Raw genomic sequence first — 25,882 nt, forward strand, 5'->3', positions numbered from 1 at the left:
GCTATGGTATGCCACAAAGTGTCGTTTCATGTCACTTTATGAGACTTGATGTCATTTCCTGCTATGATATGTTACGAAGTGTTGTCTCATGTCACTTCATGTTGCCTCATGGCATTTCTTGCTGTGTCACCTCATGTTGCTTCATGTAATCTCATGTCACTTTATGTCTCAGGTCACACATTACTTCATTAAACCTGATGTAACCTTCTGTTTCTTCATGTCTCAAAGTCACCTCATGTCACCTCGTTTCATTGACCTCATCATCACAGTCGGAGCAGAGCAGTTTATCGGTGGGGACTAGCTTGGGCCGTGTGTGCAGTGTAGTGGTGGTTATGACATAATCACGTAGCTCTAACACAAGGTTTTTGCGTGCTAATAATGGTCGCCGCTGCGTTGCGTTTTTTTTAAAGTTTTTTTTTAAGCGAAAAACTTTTTCAAAAGTCCAAGACCCTCCCGCTGCACACTGAACCCTCCCACAGACTCGTTGACCCGTGCATCTCAGATGAGATGACGTGAACGTGATGTCCTAAACTTTGCTTGGTCCCTGATGTGTTGTGTGTGGAAGCAGCAGGAGACAGGAACAGCGTGGGAAGCACCGGGAGCGTGGGCAGCACTCGCAGCGCGGGAAGCGGGCAGAGCACGGGCAGCAACAACGCTCCCAACGGCATCCAGCACTCTGCTGGTCACCATGACAACAGCAACAAGGTAGCCCAACACGCTAGGGTCCTGCACCATATGATGTCTCTTCAGCTTTGTGCTGGTTGTCTCTGCAGACAGCGCCCTCTGCTGGCTCAGACAAGCGGCACCTTCATTCTGCAGGTGCTATTTCACACACACACACACACACACACACACACACACACACACACACACACACACGCGCACACACACACACACACACACACACACACACACACACATGCTTGTATTTGTTCCTTTCTCGAGACCTCAGAATAACGCCTACCTCTTTAGAACCACCCTTTCTAGATTTGTATTTACAACATTAATAATATATACAAACTATGAAATATCAAAAAAAGTTTGTGAAAAATGAGTTGGATTTTCACAAAAAAAACTTATAATTTTTGCAGCATTATAGTAAAGGTCGTAATTTAACTCATTGCAAGTCAAAATGTTACAAGAAAAACTGAACATTTGTGCAATATTATGATAAAAGTTAGAATTTTATTAAATAACGTCGCAATTTTACAAGAAAAGCTTAACGTGTTGGCTATTTTATGAGAAGTGTTGTAATTTTACTCGACAAAAGTCACAGTTTTATAGAAAACGTTAACACTTTGGCAATATAATAATAATCGGGATTTCACTTGGCAAATTTATGACAAAAGTCATCATTTTACTAAAAAAAATTTCACTATTTTACAAGAAAAGAAAAATTGACAATATTGTGATAAAAGTCAGAATTTTATATGACAAATGTCAGCCTTTTGCATTAAAAAGTAATACTTTTACAGTATAAAGTAATAATTTTGCAATACTACAAAAACAGAAAAAATATGAGAAATTGTTCCCAATTTTAGAAGAAAAAAGTTGAGACATTTTGAGAAAAGTTCATTTATTTGTTTGAATTTTTTGTTTGTAATTGTTTTTTAATCTGTATTATTTTTTTAATCTTTAACATTAACTTCAAGTTATTACAGTATGTCTCCATATACCTGTTTATTTTATATGTTTTATTAATTTTGGCCAAAGGGGGCACATTTCAATTTCTTACACACACTTCTTATTACATATGTTGGCCAGAGGGGTAGCACTTCAAATTTTTACACACAGTTATTTCATATGTTGACCAGAGAGGGAGCACTTCTAAAACTGACATGCAGTCAATTTGAAAAATCCCTCCTTTTTGGGACCACCTTCATTTTGATAAATTTCACCACCAGGGGTGCAAATGAGACATTTTTTATTAGATGCAATGGTTTTCCGAATTGGGACCATGATTTATGTCATCACTCTTTCACACCTCTTATGGAATGTACTTTTCCATGTTGATGTCTCAAGAAGGGTAGAAACACACACACACACACACACACACACACACACACACACACACACACACACACACACACACACACACACTTACACACAACGCATGTGTGTAGAAGCAACCTCATAGTTTCTTGGGAATGTCCAGATGCTGCTCAGGTGTGTGACCCATGTGCAGGTGGCACCCCCTGCAGGGCCGCAGTGGCGGTGCAACAACCTGCTGAGCAGACCTTCACCCAGCAGTTTGTTCGCCCTCAGCAGCTGCTGGATGGAAAGGTTCGTGCACACCTCCACACCTGACACCTGCTCTTAATAGCCATGGTGACACTTCATGAACATCTCTCAGGATGCCGAGGCCATCTTGGAGTGGCTCAGGGAGTTCCAGTTGGAGCAGTACACTGGGAACTTCATCAGTGCCGGCTACGACGTGCCCACCATCAGCAGGATGACGCCCGAGGTGAAACATGTTTGATGTTGGCACACACAGTAGCAGATTCTCGTGTCGCTTCGCCTGCATAGTCATCGTGCAACCTCACCTTCTTGTGTCAGGACCTGACCGCCATTGGTGTCACCAAACCTGGACATCGCAAGAAGATCTCAATGGAGATTAACAAGCTCAACATTCCAGATTGGCTTCCAGAGTTTGTGCCAGTAAGACTCAAGTCTCACACTCAACTGCTTATTTTCTCACCACACCTCATGTCACCTCGTGCTTCTCATTGCGCTCATGGTACTACTGCAGAGCATCTCATATCTCGTGTCACCTGTTGTTACCTTCTCATGTTGCTGCATGTCATTTCATCTCATGTCACCTTTTGTCACCTCATGCTTCTCATTGCTCTCATGTTACTACTGCATGGCATCTCATCCCATGTCACATTCTCATGTTACTGCATGTCAATTCATCTCATGTCACCTTTTGTCACCTCATATTTCTCATTGCTTTCATGGTCTACTGCATGGCATCTCATCTCATGCCACCTTTTGTCACCTCATGCTTCTCATTTCTCTAATGTTACTACTGCAGCTCATCTCAAGTGACCTTTTGTCACCTCATGTTACTGCATGGCATCTCATATCTCATGTCACCTTGTGTTACCTTCTCATGTTAATGTATGTCATCTCATGTTTCTCCTTGTTCTTGTAGTACTACTGCGTGGCATCTCATCTCATATTACCCTTTGTAATTCCTTTGTTACCTCATCTCATCTCATGTCACTTTCTCATTTCTCTTGTCTTACTGCTTGTCATCCAATGTCGTCTTTTTTCACCTCACATATCTAATTTCTCTCATGTTACTTCATGTCATCTCATGTTATGTCACTCATGTATCTAATATCTCTCATGTCATCTCATGTTATGTCACCTCATGTATCTAACATCTCTCATTTTGCACAACGTCATCTCATGTCACCTCATGTCACCTTATGCTTTTCATTCCTCTCATAATACTGCATGTCATCTCATGTCACCTTTTGTCAGATCAATGCTCTCATTTCTGTCATGTTACCTCATGTAATCTCAATTAAACTTTTGTCACCTCATGCTTCTCATTTTTCTCATTTTACTGCCTGTCTTATCATGTCACCTGACAATTCTCATTTCTCTCATGTTACTTTGTCATCTCCTGTCATCTATTGTCGCCTCATGCTTCTGATTGCTCTCATGTTATTGCATTTCATCCCATGTAATCCACATTTAGCTCACGTCTCATCTCACCTCTTAACCTTATGTCATCTCATTATCTTGTCACCTTATATTACTGTAATCTCATGTCACCTCATGGAGTCTGATTTACCTCATGTTCATGTAAGTCCATGTTCACGTCCTGTTCATGTCACCTCATGCCACCTCATGTTCATGTTACATCATGCCACCTCATGTTCATGTTACCTCAAGTCACCTCCTGTTTATGTCACCTCATGGCACCTCATGTTCATGTCACCTCATGTTCACGCTACCTCATGTCATCTTCTGTTCATGTCACCTCATGTCACATCATGTTCATGTAATCTCATGTCACATCATGTTATCGCATGTCACCTCATGTCACTTCATCTCATGTCACTTCATGTTCATGTCACCTCATGTTCATGCTAACTCATGGCCCCTCATTTTCATGTTACCTCATGTCACCTCCTGTTTATGTCACCTCATGTTCACGTTACCTCATGTCACCTTCTGTTCATGTCACATCATGTTCATGTTATCTCATGTCGCCTCATGTCAGATCATGTTATCTCATGTCACCTCATGTCACTTCATCTCATGTCACTTCATCTTCATGTCACCTCATGTTCATAATACCTCATGTCACCTCATGTTCACATTAGCTAATGTCACCTCCTGTTCATGTCACTTAATTTTCATGTTACCTCATGTCACCTCATATCACCTCTTGTTCATGTCACCTCCTGTTCATGTCACCTCATTTTCATGTTACCTCATGTCACCTCATATCACCTCATGTTCATGTTACCTCATGTCACCTCCTGTTCATGTCACCTCATGTTCATGTTACATCATGCCACCTCATGTTCATGATACCTCATGTCACCTCATGTTCACGTTACCTAATGTCACCTGTTCATGTCACCTCATTTTCATGTTACCTCATGTCACCTTATATCACCTCATGTTCATGTCACCTCATGTTCATGTTACCTCATGTCACCTCCTGTTCATGTCACCTCATGTTTATGTCACCTCATGTTCACGTTACCTCATGTCTTCTTCTGTTCATGTCACCTCATGTCACCTCCTGTTCATGTTACCTCATGTCACCTCATGTTCATGTTACCTAATGTTACCTCCTGTTTATGTTACCTCATGTCACCTCATGTTTATGTCACCTCATGTTCACGTTACCTCATGTCTTCTTCTGTTCATGTCACCTCATGTTCATGTTACCTCATGTCTTCTTCTGTTCATGTCACCTCCTGTACATGTTACTTCATGTCACCTCATGTTCATGTTACCTCATGTCACCTCATGTTCATTTTACCTCATGTCACCTCATGTTCATGTTACCTCATGTCACCTCCTGTTCATGTTACCTCATGCCACCTCATGTTCATGTTACCTCATGTCACCTCCTCTTCATGTTACCTCATGCCACTTCATGTTCATTTTACCTCATGTCACCTCATGTTCATATCACCTCACGTCATCTCCTGTACATGTCACCTGATGTCACATCCTGTTCATGTCACCTCATGTCACCTCCTGTTCATGTTACTTAATGTCACCTAATGTCACTTCCTGTTCATGTCACTTCATGTTCATATCACCTCATGTCACCTCATGTTCATGTAATCCCACGTTCACCTTATGTCTCATGTCACCTCCTGTTAATTGACATGAGACATGAGATTGTGCTGACGGGGCGTGTTGCTGTGTTGCAGTCAGACCTTGGCGAGTGGCTGAGTGCCATCGGCCTCCCTCAGTACTTGAAAAGACTTTGCGAAAACGGCTACGACAGCATCAGCATCGTCAAAGACCTGACCTGGGAAGACCTACAGGAAATCGGCATCACCAAGCTGGGTGAGGACATGTCCCTCTCTGTGTGTCTCCTGGCTGTCCCAGCTCTGATTGTGTCCGTGGTCCGGCAGGTCACCAGAAGAAGCTGATGCTGGCGGTGAAGAAGCTGTGTGACATCCACAGGGCGACCGCCCAGGGCACGTTGCGACGTAAAGCCCCCGGAACGCTACAGCTGCTCGCCATCGAGCCACCGGACGGTGGCGGGGAATGTTCGTCCCCGCGCACCCCCAGGATGTTGACCTTCCAGGACAGCGAGCTGAGTGCCGAGCTGCAGTCGGCCATGTCGAGCCGCTACGCCGACTGCGAAGACGGCCCGGTCTTCAAGAACAATGCAGGCTTGTCTGAGAGCCAGGACAGCATGGACACCAGATCCAGAGGCTCTGGACGCTCCCAGGAAGCACCCACCGCCTCTGTCACCCCCCACAGCTGGTCCCAGGAGAGCCTGGACGGCAGCCCCGCCAGGGACAGGAACCTCCCCGAGGGCTGGGACCAGAGGTCCCTCCACAAGCAGGTTCCTTTGGGAACGGCCACCGTGTTCAAGTACCCCGCCGTCCCCACCAAATCCAAACTGTCCCGCTCCCACGGCTCGTCCCCTGGCGGATCGCCAGCATTGAAGGGTTTCAGCTACCTGCATTCGCACTGTGGATCCACAGACATCCGCACGTCAACCCAACCCGAGGACCACGGACAGGCTCTGCTGCCTCCCAAGAAACGGGCCCACATGAACCGTCTCGCCCTTTCTGATGGAGAACCTGACGAGGACGACGACGAGCCGGCTCCTCCATCGAGGAACGTTCCTTCCTACGCAACCTTGACCCGCAAGCCCGGACGCAGTCAGACCACACGAATACGGTCCGATCGAGAGAAGAGCGCCAACGTGGGCCGCAGTCAGTCCTTTGCCGTCCGAGCTCGAAAAAAAGGTCCTCCTCCACCACCTCCAAAGAGATTAAGCTCCGTGAGCAGCACCACCAGCGGCGAGCTGAGTGACAGCAGCACGACGTCGTCTGGTGGCGTCGTTACCGACAGTCCCGGAAGCGTGAGGAGCATCGCCGCCGGTCTGGAAGGAAATCCTCAGGCCAAGAACTCTCCGGATTGCAAACACCAACCCGTTCTGCAAGAGACGCTTCCCCCCAAAGACACAGAGAGCCCGGAGTTGAGGCACAGGCCACAAAGTGAACGCCTTCACGCACACGCCTGTCGCCTCATTAACACAGACCGAGACCAAGAGCTTGGGTCGGACGTGGACCGCGAAGAATCCAAGAGTTTGTCGTCTCCTCACAATAGTTCCAGCGAGTGCATTCCCTTTGCCGAGGAAGGCAATCTGACCATCAAGCAGAGGCCCAAAGCTCCGGGACCCCCCAGAGCCGACGTCGTCCTAGAACCTCTGGACCAACCCTGCGCCAAGGACTCAGACGTCCCCGAGTTCAACCTCAAGGAGTCAGACACGGTCAAGCGTCGACACAAACCCAAAGACAAGGACGGAGACGCGCCGGCCGAGTTCCAGACTTTTTCCCAGAACCAAGAGGAAGACGTCTGCGTGAGGGCGGGCGAGAGCGGTCCCCACAAAGCATTCCCCGTCAAACCTCAGCTGTCCCCAAAACCACCGCTCGTCGCCCCAAAACCTGCACGCCAAAGTCTGCTGGCAGCACACAACAATTCATGTGAGATATGATCATGGTTATTTCGACTAATTAACTTTCTGGAAGTGTAATAATCATTATAATAATCCTCCTGAAGATGACAGCTGTAATAACACATCTGATAATAATACAGATATTTTATTGTAGTAAAAATGACTATAATAATAACCATAATCCAGATGTTATGATCTTGAAGATAATAACCACAATAGCAATAATGATGATAATGATAAAAAAACATGATGATAAAAAAACATGATGATAAAAATGAATGTAATAATAACATAATGATGATGATAATAATCAAGTCATTATGATCTTGATGATAAAACCCGCAATAATAATAATAATGATAAAAAACATAATAACAATAATGAATATAATAATAACCATAATGAGGATGATAATAATCAAATCATTATGATCTTGACGATAATAACCACAATAACAGTAATAATTATGATTAAAAATATGATAATAATAATAATGAATATAATAATAATTATAATGATAATGATAATAATCAAAGCATTACAATCTTGACGATAATAACCACAATAATAATTATGATAAAAAAATCATTATGATAACAATACTTAATTGAATAAAATAGAATAGAATAAAATAGAAAGTACTTTATTGATAACCACAATAACAATAATAATGACAATAATAATGAATATATGGGCTCCAACATCCCCCGCAACCCCGAAAGGGACAAGCGGTAGCAAAAAGGATGGATGGATGGAAAATAATTATAATGATGATTATAATAAACAAATCATTACGATCTTGATGATAATAGGCACAATAACAATAATAATAATGAGAAAAAATAATTATGATAATATTAATTAATATAATAATAACCATAATGATGGTGATAATAATCAAATCATTAGGATTTTGAAGATAATAACAATAATAATAATGTTAAAAATCATTATGATAATATTCTATCCATCCATTTCTTACCACTTGTCCTTTAATGAATATAATAATAACCATAATGATGATGATAATAATCAAATCATGATCTTGAAGATAATAACCACAATAACAATAATAATAATGTTAAGAATCATTATGATAATATTCCATCCATCCATTTTCTACTGCTTGTCCTTTAATGAATCTAATAATAACCATAATGATGATAATCATCAAATCATTATGATCTCAAATTAATAACCATAATAACAATAATAATAATGATACAAATTGTTATGATGATAAGAATTAATATAGTAATAACCATAATAATGATGATAGTAATCAAATCATTATGGTCTTGATGAGAATAACCGAAAATAATAACAATGATAAAAATCATTATGATAATAATGAATATAATAATAATACGGATAAAATCAATCAATCAATCAATCAATGTTTACTTATATAGCCCTGAATCACTAGTGTCTCAAAGGGCTGCACAAACCACTAGGACATCCTCGGTAGGCCCACATAAGGGCAAGGAAAACTCACACCCAGTGGGACATCGGTGACAATGATGAATAAAAGACTATCAAGTTCCAGGTAGTACACAGTACTTCAGTTCTGACCAGACTTTGATCCTGAACTTCTTTCTTCAGCAGCTGGACCAAAGTCGCCAAGCGTGAACATCAGCGTGGTCCAAAGTCTGGCTTTCGCCTCGCCGCCCAACACGCCCCCGGCGGCATGCCCTCCAAGCCCCGCCCTGTCCACCGCCAATGGTCAGGCCCTGGGGGTTCAGGCCCTGGGGGTTCAGGCCCTGGGGGTTCAGGCCCTGGGGGTTCAGGCCCTGGGGGTTCAGGCTGTGAGCCAGCAGAGACTGGATGAGACCAGTACGTCTCTGGAAGCCGCCCTGAAGGCCGTGGAGAGAAAGTTGATCCTGGACGAGAGCGATGGGTGAGAGACGCTCGTCAGAGACAGGAGGTCTTTTTTTTTTCTGTCTCTACCAACACTTTGCTGTCTCCCATGTTTGCAGAGGCAACACAGTGAGGTCGGCAGGAACCATCCTGGACGACATTGGGAACATGTTTGACGACCTGGCCGACCAGCTGGATGCCATGTTGGACTGATGGCGAGCCCGTCACAATAAAAGCTCAGGAAGTAAAAAAAAAAAAGATGTCACAGCAACACGTGGACCATCTTCTGATATACAATATATATATATATATATATATATATATATATATATATATATATATATATATACATATGTGTGTGTGTATATATATACATATGTGTGTATATATATAAATATATATATGTGTGTATATATATAAATATATATATGTGTGTGTATATATATATAAATATATATGTATGTATATATAATTGTATATATATATATATATATATATTTATGTATGTATATATAATTGTATATATATATATTTACATATATATACATATAATACATAATACTGCATATATTATACTTATAATATACACAGTATATATTATATGTCGAATATTTTTGTATAAATACAGTGCCTCACAAAAGTGTTCAAACATTTGTGTATATATATACATATATATATATACATATATACAGTATATAAATAGTTTTTTAAAATGTTCTAATATTTTTATAACACATAACGTCAAAAATATGTTTTACAAAGGCATATTTATACTACAGCTTTGCCAATTTACTGAGTTGAGACTGTTTTGTATGAATTATAGAGAGATGGTAAGAACTTCTCACTTCCTGTTTCAAAAAGTTATGGATTATAGTCAAAGTGTGAACGTTGAAAGAAAAAAAACACTGGAAGGAGCAACGACAAAATGTTGCATTTTGTACAATTGTCAGATCTTGTAACATTTTCTTTCCATTTCTTGCCCCACAACATATTATATATATATATATATATATATATATATATATATATATATATATATATATATATATATATATATATATATATATATATATATATATATATATATATATATGTGTGTGTGTGTACAGTATATATGTGTATATTTTTATATATACATACGTATATGTACACATACATTATATGTACACATAAATGTACATATATACACTTATATATGTACATATTAATGTACATATGTATGTATATATGTACATATATATGCAATGTATATAAAATTCATATATTTATACCGTTCTGAAGTTAGTGTACTTATATAGATATTAAATATGTGTCATGTAAGTAAATAAGCATCCAAATAAATTTGATATCAAAATCACAACACTAACGTCATTATTATTTATTTGTTACAACTGTGTGTGTTGTTTCAGAGTGATCTGTGATCACGTTTACACAAATGGTTTTCCACCTAATCTGTGATCGCAATGCTTCAAGTCTGTATATTGATTTCATACCAACTTGAAGAGGGAACATGTGAAAACACAGTACAACCTGCACTACAGCCATAATTTAGATGTGGTAATCGCCAACACGCTGTTATATGGCTGCACGTATAAACACACGTAGACAGACACACATACACAAATACACACTTTACACTTTTTTTGCCACACAGCAGAACATTGAGTGTGACGTCACAACAATCATGTGTACCAAAATAACACTTCAGTTTGCATTGATTAGAGCAAGCTATAACAGACTGAACAACACATTACTTTAACTACTTCAACTTTAACACTCCCCACATCACACCCTGACGACAATGCAATTTGAAGTTTAAACAATAAAACATTGAATATTAAGAGTATTTGAAAGTTTAACTTCTACCTTGTTTACTGCCATGACAACCAGAATGTCAAGCAGCTAAAATGCTTGACGGGGAAGTGTGGAGAGAGTGTTTTGCATGTCACCCATCATGCACTGTGATGGATTTATGAAATGTGCAATTTTAATTTATATATAGTGCTTGAACATATTTTATAATATCCACAATATTCAATGAGCAGGAGGCGTGTCATGTGAGACAGTGTGTTGACTTAAGTTGTTATTTATACTTCATTTATACCATGAGTAGGATTGGGTAATATAAACTGATGCTGGGCTCAAGTCTCCTTTAAATGAAACTTTTGGTTGTTGACTGTCAATTCAGTCTTTGCCCACGAGGGCAGTATTTTTCAACCTTTTTTAAGCCAAGACACATTATTTTCATTAAAAAAATCCGAAGCCACACCACCAACAGAAATCATTCAAAAAATTGAAGTCGATATTGACAATAAAAAGTCGTTGTCGCAATTGTTGAATATGAATTCAAACCATACCAACCATGCTTCACTATACTTGTCTCAAAGTACTGTCACGACCGTCACATCACGTTGTGACTTTTTCTTAATATATTTTTTGGTGTTTTCCTGTGTGTAGTGTCTTGTGCTCCTATTTTGGTGGCTTTTCCTGTTTTGTTGGTATTTTCCTGTTGCAATTTCATGTCTTCCTTGGAGCGCTATACCCCGCACCTGCTTTGTTTTACCAATCAAGACTATTTCAGTTGTTGCTGTCCTTTGTGTGGACATTGTTGTCTTGTCATGTACGGATGTACTTTGTGGACGCCATCTCTGCGCCACACACTGTAAGTCTTTGATGTCGTCCAGCATTCTGCCTTCATTACTTCGTAGCCAGTTCAGTTGTAGTTTCGTTCTGCATAGCCATCCTTAAGCTTTAATGCCTGTTTTTAGGGGCATTCACCTTTTGTTTCATTACTTTGTAGCCAGTTCAGTTGTAGTTTTGTTCTGCATAGCCATCCTTAAGCTTTAATGTCTGTTTTTAGGGGCATTCACCTTTTGTTTATTTTTGGTTTAAGTATTAGATACATTTTTACCTGAAAATTGCTTCCGGCTGTCGTCTTCATATTGTGATCATGACAAACCATGTTCCCGACCTCTAGTAAACAAAAACTCCCTTCTGCCACCTACTGATATGGAAGAGTATTACACGGTTACTCTGCCAAGCTCTAGAAAGCACAGACACTCAAAAACGGCACATTATTTGCGGATTATGATTACTGGTTTGCAAAAAATATTTTTAACCGAAATAGCTGAAATGAGATCATCTCCCACGGCACACCAGAATGTGTCTTACGGCACACTAGCCACGGCACAGTGGTTGAAAACCACTGCATTAGAGCGCGGCAAGATCGCTCGAATTCAATTCACAGAGAGGACAAAGTGCCAATTTTCTTGTTCAGCTTGAGATGTCTCACGGGCCGCACTGAAGACTCTGGCGGGCCGTAGATTGGACACCCCTGATATACAGTGTATATTTATCGTGCATACTGTATACACTATACATATAATATATACAGTATATTTTAACAATGTGTATATATAAATATACAGTATATATATACATGCTAACATATATATATATATATATATATATATATATGTGTGTGTGTTTGTTGGCCTTTTTTCCTTGCGTTTAATTTCTTAGTTCCTGTTTAGCGCTCTTATTTTAGTGTCTTTTCCTGATTTGTTTTGTGTGTTCCTTAAGCAGCTTCATTTATAGACATCTTATAAGGGTACGCAGCATCGAGTGCTACTGCTTACTTGCGCTGACGAGACGCGGGGCCGCCATCTTGGAGTGATGATCCGCTCCACTCAGTGCATTTCATTTAGCAGGAGCAATGAACTGTCAGCGCACTTCATTTTACCTCACTGAATAACTTGGATTTTCACGCGTTTTTCATCATGCGTGCTGCTATGATAAAGGACACATGTTTTGGTGTGTTTTATTATTCATAGTTTGCTTACCAGTAATAGAATATTCTTATATGCTATAAGTGACCAGATGTCCGAGATCAAAACTGGGAATATAATCCAAAAGAAGGGGGAAAAAATTGTCAGCTATTTTTAAGTTCAAGAAACAATATGATGAAGTTATATATACATGCGTATATCCTACATAAACAATGTATGAATACATTAGATATCTATATATCTTGGGGACCTATAGACTGTATCTCTGTTGCTGCAGCAGCAGAGAGTTTATTCTGTCTTGACTCTTTGTATTGATATTTTCAATTTTTATTCTTCCCCTTAAATCAGTAGTCGGCAACCCGCGGCTCTGGAGCCACATGCGGCTCTTTAGTGCCGCCCTAGTGGCTCTTTGAAGCTTTTTCAAAAATATATGAAAAATGGAAATGAGGGGAAAAAACACATTTTTTGTTTTAATTTGGTTTCTGTAGGAGGACAAACATGACACAAACCTCCCTAATTGCTCTAAAGCACACTGTTTATATTAAACATGCTTCACTGATTCGAGTATTTGGCAAGCACCGTTTTGTCCTGCTCATTATGGCGGTCCTTGAACTCACCCTGGTTTGTTTACATGCATAACTTTCTCCGACTTTCTAAGACGTGTTTTATGCCACTTTTTCTGTCTCATTTTGTCCACCAAACTTATAACGTTGCGCATGAATGCACAAAGGTGAGTTTTGTTGATGTTATTGACTTGTGTGGAGTGTGCTAGTCAGACATATTTGGTCACTGCATGACTGTAAGCTAATTGCTGCTAACATGCTATTTAGGCTAGCTATATGTACATATTGCATTACGATGCCTCATTTGTAGCTATATTTGAGCTCATTTAGTTTCCTTTAAGTCCTCATAATTCAATTTATATCTCATGACACACTATCTGTATGTAATATGGCTTTTTTTTTGTGTGGCTCCAGACAGATTTGTTTTTGTATTTTTGGTCCAATATGGCTCTCTCAACATTTTGGGTTGCCGACCCCTGCCTTAAATGATAATGTTTACAGTGATTGTTTTATATGTATTTTTTATGTATGTCGCTTTGGATAAAAGTGTCTGCCAAATACTTAAACATAAACATATATAAACACCTGAAAGTCTTTATATCAGCTAAAACCACCAATCTGTTTCACTGGATTCAGAATAAAACCAAATTCTGTCTTACCCAACAATGTTAGTATTTGACACAAAATTGGGCTGGAAAGATAGACTAAATTTAGACTTTTATACTACTGTATAGCTACTGTCCATCTGATTGTCTTGTTAGCTAACATATATTACACCCCCCCACCTTCCCCACCCTCCCTACACAATCTGGACTGTGGTCCTAACTTTTACCCCTGTTGGCTTTTACAATCTTTATCTTCATTATTTATTTCAACTTCATGTTGTTCAAGTATGACATTTTTTAATTTAATTAATTTCACTGAAAACCAATTCTATTATGTTCATACTCTTGTTTGCTAGCGGCTACGATTTCAGTGCTGTTGAAGATCGTGTCTGGGTTAAAAGGGAACATTATCATAATTTCTGAAGGGTTAAAACCAATAAAAATCAGTTCCCACTGGCTTATTTTTATTTTTTTAAATTTTTCTCAAAATTTTACCCATCACGCAATATCCTGAAAAACGGCTTTAAATTGCCTGATTTAACCGTCGTTATATCCACCCGTCCATTATCCTGTGACGCCACAGCGTGATCACACAGAAACAAACATGGCGGCTAGCACAGATAGGTATAGCGATATTAGCTCGGATTCAGACTCGATTCAACAGATTATGCATGTATTGAAACGGACGGTTGGACTGTGGAAGCAGGTACCGAAAACCAAATTAAAGAAGAAACAGAAGCTTTTGAGCCATATCACAACAGACAGCGGCACTGGAGGAAGCACGGACGAATTCGGCGATCGCCTTCTAACCAACGATTGGTATGTGTTTGTTTGGCATTAAATGTGGGTGGAGGGAGAGGCTGGATGCAAATATAGCTACAAATGAGGAATAATGATGCAATATGTACATACAGCTAGCCTAAATAGCATGTTAGCATCGATTAGCTTGCAGTCATGCCGTGACCAAATATGTCTGATTAGCACACTCCACATAAGTCAATAACATCAACAAAACTCACCTTTGTGATTTCTTTGACTTCATCTTTGGAAATGCATCTGCTTTGAGTGTCACAGGATATCCACACATTCTTGCCATCTCTGTCGTAGCATAGCTGTCGTCGGTACAGTGTGCAGAACAAACGAGGGACTTTCGATTCTTTTGACCACTGGTGCAACTTGAATCCGTTTGTTTGTGTTGTTACACCCTCCGACAACACACCGACGAGGCATGATGTCTCCAAGGTAAAGGAAAACAGTCGAATAACGGAAAATAACAGAGTTGATTTGGCTTGATGTGTGTAATGTGTTTGAGAAAATGGCAGATTGCTTCATGTTGTGACGTCACGGGTGAAAGGTCATTGCTCCGACAGGCGAACAATTGAAAGGCGTTTAAATCGCCATATTCACCCTTTTAGAGTTCGGAAATCGGTTAAAAAAACATATAGTCTTTTTTCTGTAACATCAAGGCATATATTGACGCTTACATAGGTCTGGTGATAATGTTCCCCTTTAATAGAACTGGGATCTATTAACACAGATACGACTGTATATACGACGGGTACTGCCTTCCAAAACAGTCTCTCTTTTTGATGAAATAACATTAGAGGAATTGTTACGACGTGTAAATGGAATAAAACAAACAACATGTTTACTTGACCCACTTCCTGGGAAACTTACCAAGGAGCTCTTTGTATTATTAGGTCCATCTGTGCTAAATATTATAAACTTATCACTTTCCTCTGGCACTGTTCCCTTGGCATTCAAAAAAAGCGGTTATACATCCTCTGCTTAAAAGACCTAACCTCGATCCTGACCTCATGGTAAACTACCGGCCAGTGTCTCACCTTCCCTTTATTTCGAAAATCCTCGTAAAAATTGTTGCAGAGCAGCTAAATGAACACTTAGCGTCTAACAATCTATGTGAAACCTTTCAATCCGGTTTCAGAGCAAATCACTCTACTGAGACAGCCCTCGCAAAAATAACTAATGATCTATTGCTAACGATGGATTCTGTTGCGTCATCTATGTTGCTGCTCCTCGATCTTAGCGCTGCTTTCGATACCGTCGATCATAATATTGTATTAAAGCATATCAAAACACGAATTGGTATGTCAGACTTAGCCCTGTCTTGGTTTAACTCTTATCTTACTGACAGGATGCACTGCGTCTCCCATAACAATGTGACCTCGGACTATGTCAAGGTAACGTGCAGAGTTCCCCAGGGTTCGGTTCTAGGCCCTGCACTCTTCAGCATCTACATGCTGCCGCTAGGTGACATCATACGCAAATACGGTGTTAGCTTTCACTGTTATGCTGATGACACCAAACTCTACATGGCCCTAAAGCTGACCAACACGCCGGATTGTAGTCAGCTGGAGGCGTGTCTTCATGATATTCAATCAATCAATCAATGGTTATTTATATATCCCTAAATCACTAGTGTCTCAAAGGGCTGTACAAACCACAACACAAACCACAACAACATCCTCGGTAGAGCCCACATAAGGGTAAGGAAAACTCACACCCAGTGGGACTCACACCGAGTGGGACGTCGGTGACAATGATGACTATGAGAAACCTTGGAGAGGACCCCCACCAAATAAAATTTCGCTGCGTAAAATTGCAAGACTCACTTCTGGTAAAGAAGTGAATCTTTGAGGCAGCCAATGAGGTGTCAAGTTTGAAGTCACGTGACACGAGTCTTGCAAAACAGCATAAAAAAAGGCAGAAACTGGACTATGTTGGCATAAAACAAACTTACAATCAATTAGTAAGTATGATAAAATAATTGAATAAATTAAGAGACAAATTGCGCTTAAGCTGTATTTCAAATTTTTTAATACAACCAGTCATCTTCCATAGCACGACAAAAAATAAAACAATTATAAAAGAAAATGAATAAATGAATGCTTCAACTATTTTGTTAATTCATCAAATTAAGATATGGTAAAGTCCTGTAGCAAAATATTTATTTAAAAAAAAAGATTTTTTTTTTTATTGTCGGAGCATATATTAAAATATTACAAATATAAATGTATCATTTAAGGATAATTAAAATAATGTACGACTTAAAACTATAACATTCCTTTGGATCAATTTAATACATTCCACAAAGAATTAAAATAAACCTCAAATACAAGAAAATAAATCAACCATAACAATGAAAAGGAAATATTTAATAAATACATGTACTTCCTCCTCAGTGAAGATTGGATTATTGACACATTTCAACAGATTTTATTGCCTGCACTGATATGTATGTGTCATGTTTTGCCATAAATACTAAATGATGCATCAGAAATACATTTCTTTTAGATGTAATGACCAACATTCCCCGCTAGATGAAACTAGAAACACTTTTCAAAACAGATGCGCTGCTTTTACTCTGACAATGTTCTGGCTGTAAACCATTTAAATGCAATAAAAATGATGTTGGTGATGTGAGTAGTGTGAATGTGATGACGATATTTTGTATGTATGTAAAATCGTCGTTTAAATGAACCCACATTCAAAAACGTATTATTTATAGTGATCTAAAGAGGAAATGGAGATTACCTTTTTTTTTTTATTACAAAAGTGTTTTTTGTAACCTTGAATTTTTTGAAACTGAATTTGTTTTTTTAATAATAATGCTGACTTTCCCATTGAATAACATTTTATGAGCCAAATGTGTGTTTAAAAATTCAGTTTGTTGAAACAGAGCGTTTTAAAATTCAGTGTAAAAAATAATTGCATAAAACTTCTGAGTAAACATTTTTTTTGTTAAAAATAATTAATTGCAGATGTATTCACTGCTTTAAAACTCAAGACTTCCATTTAAAATTATTTTTCTTCACTAAATTTATCGACACAGATTTCTTTTACCATACCAAATTTTCATACAGTCTTGTTTTACACTGAATTCTTCTACAGTGATTTTTTTTTTTTTTACAAACTGATATTTTAGACTGAATTTTTCTACAGTTAATTTAAAAAATATGTTTTTTGCACTGATTCTTTTACATTTAATTTTTCTTTACTGAATTTTTTGTACTCCAAATTTCTTCATAGTGATTTTTTTTTCGCTGACTTTTTGGGCAGTACATTTTTATACACCGATTTATTTTTTATTTTTTATTTATTCATTCATTTATTTATTTTATTTTTTTGAATTTGTACTTTTATTTATTTCTTTTTATTTTTTTTTATTTTTTTATTTTTTATTACAGCTTCACGGTGGAAGAGGGGTTAGTGTGTCTGCCTCAAAATTACGGAGGTCCTGAGTAGTCCTGGGTTCAATCTCAGGCTCCGGATCTTTCTGTGTGGAGTTTGCATGTTCTCCCCGTGAATGCGTGGGTTCCCTCCGGGTACTCCGGCTTCCTCCAACTTCCAAAGACATGCACCTGGGGATAAGTTGATTGGCAACACTAAATTGGCCCTAGTGTGTGAATGCGAGTGTGAATGTTGTCTGTCTATCTGTGTTGGCCCTGCGATGAGGTGGCGACTTGTCCAGGATGTACTCCGCCTTCCGCCCGATTGTAGCTGAGATAGGCAGCAGCGCACCCCACGACCCCAAAGTGAATAAGCGGTAGGAAATGGATGGATGGATGTTTTCTCTCTGAAATTTTACACACTGAATTTTATAACCCTGTATTTTAACTATCAAACAATTTTTAAACGCACACATTTTGCTCGCTATTTTTTATTAAATGAAATCATCAGCAACTTTTTAAATACACCAATGGTGCAACTGGACACATCCTCAGTGATGTAACCTAGGATCACAGGGGGTTTCGGGTCTTTCAACAATCAGACCCCCTCCCCTAGACGACACAGTCAGGGTTGATCAGGAGTCAGGACACAGCCACCTTGATGCCACTTCTGCTGCATCTGTGGCTAACTTCATGGCCCTTTGCTGGCTGGCCCCTGTGATGCCAAGCATTCTGTAGACCCTGCAGAGAGATTTGCCCACAAACCCTCGACATCCCACAAGCTGAGAGTAATTTGCGCTCTTCCTCTCATTAACCATACGATCCTCCCAAGGCATTCTGAGCTCCAGGAGGATTATCTGCTTGGAGGCCACTGAGGTGAGCACAATATCTGGCCTTAGTGTTGTTTTGGCAACCATGTCAGGGAACTTCAACTGCTTTCCCAGATCAACTGACAACTCCCAGTCGCGTGCTGTTGCCAATAGACCAGAGGAGGTGTTCCGGGCAGCAGGTGTTGACTTCTCCCCAGCTCTGATGAAAGCGGTACTCTTCACTGGGCGGAGGCTCTTGCTGTGACTGACTCCCCGGCAGATGGTATCGGCTAGGGCTTTCAGGACCTGGTCATGTCGCCAGTCGTACCGCCCTTCACCCAGGGCTTTTGGACAACAGCTTAGGATGTGCTCCATGGTTCCTTTCCTCTGGCAGAGGGCGCACCCTGGTGTCTCCACCTTTCCCCAGGTGAAGAGGTTGTATGGACTTGGCAGCATGTCGTAGACCGCCTGGATCAAGGGCTTTATTCGATGGGGTTCGGCTTTCAGGAGCTCGGTCCATGTGACCCTGCGCTCTGCTGCTTGTTCCAATCTCGTCCAGGGGCCCTGTTGCCGCATCCATGTGGCAGGCTCGCCTTTTCTCAACTCCTGCTCGCACCTCCTCAAAGATCAGTGACCTCTTCTCTTTACCCTGCACCTTATCATAGCGAGGTGTTCTTCTGCTACCTACGCCAGATCTCCCCTGCGCCATTGTTCCCACCAACATCTTTTGCCATAGCCTTGCCTCTGCGACATCCACAGCCTCGACAGCTCTCCACTTCCGCCCCGTCTTGACTTCAATTGCAGCCTGTGCAACCTTTGGGTCACTGGACTCCGGATATTGTAGGAGCTCCCTGGACCGTGTCACCATGAACTCCTCGCTCAGGCTGCTGATGGGGAGCTTCAGCTTGTTATTGTGCCGTATAGAGGAATGCTGCTCAGGCTTTGCGTCAGTCCCAGCCACCTGCGCAGGAACCTACTGACCCTCATCTCAAAGCCTTCCATCATTGAAATGGGGACTTCATACACCATGAGAAGCCAGAGGATCCGAAGGAGAATCCCGTGCTGGTAAATCCAGGCCTTGAACTTGTCAGGAAGGCCAGACTTATCCACCACGGTCAGCCAGGCCTCCAGGTCTTGGTTGGTCGATTGTGTGAAGGCTGCATCTCTCAGGCTGCAATTGAACACTTTTCCCAAGCTCTTCACAGGTTCTTCGGTGAATGATGGTATTCTGGTGGTGGCAAGTGAGAAGCAGAACTTGCCAGTAACCTTACCTTTTCTTTAGCACAAGGGACCTTGACTTGGCTGGCTTGAAGCTCATGCGAGCCCAGGAAATCACCTCCTGAAGGCCATTCAAGATCCACCTGCAGCCTGGGACATATGTAGTGCTCACTGTCAGGTCGTCCATGAAGGCTCAGATGGGTGACTGTCCGACTCCAGACCTGGAGAGGGGCCCTCTGCACTGAACTTCCGCAGACTTCACCAGCATGTTCATGGCGAGTGCAAAGAGGATGACTGTGATTGTACAGCCAGTGATGATCCCCTTTTCAAGCCTGTGCCAGTCGGAGTTTGTTTTTCCGGAGGAGACAGATGGAAGTTGGCATAGTAGTCCAGAATGAGGTCTCTGAACTTCTTTGGAATGTGATGCCGATTCAGTGCCTCTTCGACTAGCTTGTGGGGCATGGATCCATAGGCATTTGTGAGGTCCAGCCACGGAACAGCCAAGTCTCCCTTGTTTTCCCTGGCTTCCTTGATGAGTTGAGTGACCACGCCTGTGTGCTCCAGACACCCAGATACATCTGGGATCCCTCCTTTTTGGACTGATGTATCAATGTAGGAATTCTTCAGGAGGTAGTCTGTCAGTCACATGGCCATGAGGCTGAAGAAGATCTTCCCTTCAACACTCAGCAACGAGATGGTTCGGAACTGATTGATGTTCTGAGACTTCTCCTCCTTTGGGATCCACACACTCTCTGCCTGTCTCCACTGGTCTGCTACCTTGCCCCTCCTCCAGACCACCTTCAGGATTGTCCAGAGTCTTTGGAGTAGTCTTGGACAAACCAGAGCTCGTCCTTGCCCTTCGGACCACCTCGTGGATCTCCTTCCAGCCGGGCTCTTTCCCATCGAAGTCAAGCGTTGGTGTTGGTGGATTGATCAGGGACCTGCAGGGGCTTCGGTCTTGCTCTCTACATCCATTGCTGTAAGTTTGCTTGAGGTGGTGGTCGACCGCAGCTTTGGAGCAGACCAGTTTACCGCTTCGCTTCTGTCCTAGCAGCTGTTTTGTGACTCCAAATGGATTCGCCAGAAAGGCAGCTCTCCTCCAGGACCTTTCCTTCCTCCTACTCCAATGCCACTCCGCTCTCCTCAAGGTCTGCAGCTTCTTGCGGATTATACAACGTAGCTCCGCAAGAGGCCCCCTATCCTCTTCACTTGCAACTTTGAACTGCTGCCTCAAACACTTCAGTTCCTGCCTGAGCTGCTGGATTTTACTCGCTTTATTGTTCATGATGTAGGGGGGCGCCACTGCCAGCTTCTCCTCAAGTCCAAACCTATCTGCAGCGAGGCTGATGATGATCGGGGTCATCGTCTTGAGGCGTCGATCTGCTTCCCCTTTGGCTGTTGTTTCCAAGATGTTATCAGCATCTTCATCAAACTGGAGGCACGATTTCTCCTTGCTAGCTTGGGGCCTCTTTACCCGACGATGTTCTGAAGTCCTGTGTGCATCTGGTGGTTGCATCACCTGGAGGCTCCGGGAACTGTGGGGTGACTCCGGGCCTGGCTCCTCCTGCGTCTCACCAGGCGTAGTTCCTGTGCGCTGTGATTCCACCACCTTCTGCACACACTTCATCCTGGCCTGGTGGATCCGCAGGCCATGTCGGTTCTTGCATACCTAATATCACCTGATATACCATAATTAATAAAAACTAAATAAGTTCACAAAAATCAAAGGCAAGAAATTCAGTTACATAAACTTATTGTCTAGAAAAAAACTTTTGTAATGTCACCACATAGTTTATTTTAATAAATGTTTAATCTTTTTATTGCATTTTGTTTTCAGAATGGAGTTTTTCACTCTGCTTGACCTTAAAATGAAACTGTCATTGACTACTTCAGTTTATTTTCTTGATTTAGTTTTAGAAAATTAATAATTCAAAATTACACTTTGAAATACTTGTTGGAGAAAACATTGCAAACTTTGTGGGTTTGCATTAAAAAAAAAAGATTTTCTTCAACAGAAAGGCATAACACATAAGAAAAAGATAAATAAAACGTAATAGAAAGTTTTTACTTTTTACTCTCTGTTTTACTCCCCTCTTTTTTTTTTTTTTAATAAAACCTTGTTTTTGTGTCAAAATTTGAAGCCAAATTTAATGGAATATTTGATGTTAAGTAATTAGAACCTTAAATGCTAAACAATTCTTAACAACATCCATTTTGTTTCGTTATTATTTTTTGAACTATGACAATCAAAAAATTAACCAAAAGGTCCCGGGGACCCAAAAAGATCTCCGTCATTGAAATATAAAAAATAAATCATATTGATTATTGAACGCTTAAATATCTATAAATCAACTTCAGATCTATCTTTTGCAATAAAGTTCTAATTTTTTTATGCCCTTTTTAAATTTGATGGAATATTTGAAATAATTGTAGCTGTAAATTGGTCGATGATTCATAAAAACAAAGATTTTGATTCATTATTATTTTTGAAAAATGACAGTTTAATTTGACCAAGGGTCTCAGGGATCCAAAAGGCCCTCATTCGTAAAAATGTTAAAAAGAAGTCGTGTTTTAATGTTTATTATTTCCACTTTTACAGCTTAAATCACTAAATCAACTTAAATTCTAGTTATCAATTATAAGTTTTTAATATTATTTGAGCAATGACAATTTGAAAGTAAAAAAACAAAACTGCCGACATGGCAGTTTTGTGTTAATATCGCGACATTTTCACGATATGTTTCACCTGTTGGTCTTTTAATCTTCGTTTTGTTTTGAATAGTGTTTTTAAAATGGGCCACAGGCCGTATTGGACCCCAGGCCCACACTTTGGACACCCCTGCTTTTAGAAGACTTCCACGTCACATGATCCAAGTGGGAGGGGAAGGGGACTATACTTGGACTGCGGTAAGAATGACGGTGAAGTCTTCTTATTCTTCACTGCTGCATGCAGTCTTCCCCGTGAAACTTGAGCCAGACGCCTCCCGTGTCTGGAGCAGTTGCCATTGGCTGCTGGGATAAAATTAGCGTTTTGACCCCAGTGAAATGCATTCTGCAAATACCTGCTTTGGACTTGGCCTTGTGGGGCCAACGCTCTTGGCTGTCTTCATGTCACCAAGACACGCCCACATAGGCAACAAGTCAGCGATAGTTGGCGTGTACCTTTAAAGATGGAGATTTGTAGCGTGCAGACATTCACACTGTCAGTACTAGGATGTGACTGTGGAGGGGGCGTGGCCTGCGGGACTGCAGCGAAGCAGGGTGTGCCAGGACCGGCTTCAAAGACAGTGACAGGTGCGTAGATGGCCCATTGGGCCTTGTTATCTAGTCACCTGTCGCTCTGTATAAGCAGCAACAGGGAGGAGAGATGGGGTTGGAGCTGGTGGGGAGCTGGAGTGAGAGCGAGAGCATGACGGACACAGACAAAAAAAGACAATTGCTGGAAAGCAACCCCCTGGAATTAGAAAAATTTAATTGTATTGTAACCCTGGTCAGGGCCTCATGATGGTGATTGGTAGTCCGAAGAACCCCCTGGAGTGCAACCTCCACAGTGACGTTTGCTAACGAATAAGTCTCCCCCAGTGCCACCCACATTGGTTGAAGTGTAACATAAAGATGTAAATCTTGGGTTTCACTATGCCAAGTGCTTTTAGTCACCGGGGAAAAATTATATATAAATAAATAAATACAAAATCACTTCACTATTTTGATTTAATTTTCCGGAGAAATTTTCTGATACTTCAAGTAATAAGCATACACCTGGTATATACACAGTATACAGTGTGTGTGTGTGTGTGTGTGTGTGTGTATGTGTATGTATATATATATTGGTTCAGTTTAGGTAATTTTAGTTTTTTAGTTCATTTTGGTGTTAAATTAAAAATTAAATATCTATTTTATTTACTTATTACATTTTTATTTTATTTGGATTCAGTTGTCTCAATCATTTTTCTGAAACTCAAAAGTAGTTCAAGTGTACAAACGGTATATATCCATCCATCCATTTTCTACCGCTTATTCCCTTTCGGGGTCGCGGGGGGCGCTGGCGCCTATCTCAGCTACAATCGGGCAGAAGGCGGGGTACACCCTGGACAAGTCGCCATCTCATCGCAGGGCCAACACAGATAGACAGACAACATTCACACTCACATTCACACACTAGGGTATATACACAGTATATATTTTATTTTGTTTAAGTGCTGTTTAGTTTGTTTGGTTTAGTTTATATTGTTTTATTTTGTTGTATTTTATTTAATTAAAAATACATATGTATTTTTATATTTTACCTATTTTATTTTGATTACATTTTCTGGTTAATTTTTCTGATACTCAAAGTAGTTCAAGCAAACACATGGTATATACACAGTATATATTATATTTTGTTTAGTGCAGTTTACTTTATATTGTTTTATTTTGTTGTATTTTATAAAAAATGTTAGTTCCTTTTTTTAATTTAAATTTTATTTTATTTACTTATTTTATTTTGATAAAATTTCCTGCATAATTTTTCTGATACTTAAAGTAGTCCGAGCGTACACAGGGGATATACACAGTATATATTTTACTTTATTTAGGTGCAGTTTAGTTTATTTTAGTTGATTTTAGTGTATATTGTTTTATTTTGTTGTATTTGATTTGATTTAATTCTATTTTATTTATTTACTTATTTTAGTTTATTTTGATTAAATTTTTTGGTTAATTTTTCTGATACTCAAAAGTAGTTCAAGTGTACACACGATTTATACACAGTATATGTTTTTATTTAAACTTGTTTAGTGCAGTTTATTTTAGTTTAGTTTGTATAGTTTTATTTTGTTGTATTTAATTATAATTTTATTCAAATTTTTATTTTATTTACTTAATTTGATTAAATTTTCTGGTTAATTTTTCGGATACTTCAAGTAGTCCAAGCGTACACATCTACAATTGTGTCTTCACACTTTTTATTTTAGTTTATTTTATATAGTTTTATTTTGATGTATTTTATTTTATTTTTTCTTCAAATTTTTATTTTATTTACTTAATTTGATTAACTTTTCTGGTTAATTTTTCGGATACTTCAAGTAGATCCAGCGTACACATCTACAATTGTGTCTTCACACTTTTTACAATGCACTAATTTTTTCCAGTTGTATTTAATACTTTTTATATCCATAAGAACATGATATTTTTATTTCAGTGTGTATTTTCTTTCTCTATTGTTAAAACACTTTTTGGGTGAGAGAAAATTCAAAATAGTGACACCTCTGCCAAAGCATGGAAATATGGCACCAACTTTCCAGAATGTTTACAACAAAATTATAGCCAATATTTCAGAATACGTTCCACTGTTAGTGTAATATTTGTGTACATTTCAAGTAAAGGTTGAGCTTCCTTCAAGAGCTATAAATCCCATTTCTGCTCAGTGCAATGATTAAATCAACACCATCACAGTCCTTTTGAGGGAGGCTAATAATGCTAACGTAATAGTCATTAACTCTTGCACCAGAGTGTTTCATGTGGAAAGGTCAAATATTGTGACTAAAAAGTGTCTTCAGTAAAATACTGGCAAGTTGATGTTGTCATAAGTTGGAGTAAAGCTGTAATTAGATTACTCGTTATGTTCTCAGGGCTGTGGGTACTTGCTGTCTGCTTCAGCCAGAAAGATGATCATCATTTTGCACCTGCAGCTT

General features: G+C 39.9%; 1 protein-coding gene across 6 annotated transcripts in view; it reads left to right on the forward strand.

Moving 5' to 3' along the window:
* The window catches only part of LOC133556153 (caskin-2-like), a 57,901-nt gene extending 47,890 nt beyond the window's left edge, over window positions 1–10,011 (forward strand). For 4 of the 6 annotated variants that reach the window (XM_061905805.1, XM_061905809.1, XM_061905808.1 and 1 more), the window contains 9 exons: window positions 569–705; window positions 774–819; window positions 2,156–2,283; window positions 2,354–2,464; window positions 2,557–2,658; window positions 5,412–5,550; window positions 5,619–7,208; window positions 8,783–9,077; window positions 9,157–10,011. In XM_061905805.1, coding sequence (XP_061761789.1) covers window positions 569–705; window positions 774–819; window positions 2,156–2,283; window positions 2,354–2,464; window positions 2,557–2,658; window positions 5,412–5,550; window positions 5,619–7,208; window positions 8,783–9,077; window positions 9,157–9,250 — 2,642 coding nt within the window. In that variant the 3' untranslated portion in view covers window positions 9,251–10,011. The remainder of the gene's footprint in view (window positions 1–568; window positions 706–773; window positions 820–2,155; window positions 2,284–2,353; window positions 2,465–2,556; window positions 2,659–5,411; window positions 5,551–5,618; window positions 7,209–8,782; window positions 9,078–9,156) is intronic. The other 2 variants (XM_061905807.1, XM_061905806.1) reach the window with 2 other exon arrangements.
* The last annotated feature ends 15,871 nt before the right edge of the window (window positions 10,012–25,882 follow it).

This window comes from Nerophis ophidion, linkage group LG07 (assembly GCF_033978795.1).
Source record: "Nerophis ophidion isolate RoL-2023_Sa linkage group LG07, RoL_Noph_v1.0, whole genome shotgun sequence".
Classification (NCBI taxonomy): domain Eukaryota; kingdom Metazoa; phylum Chordata; class Actinopteri; order Syngnathiformes; family Syngnathidae; genus Nerophis; species Nerophis ophidion.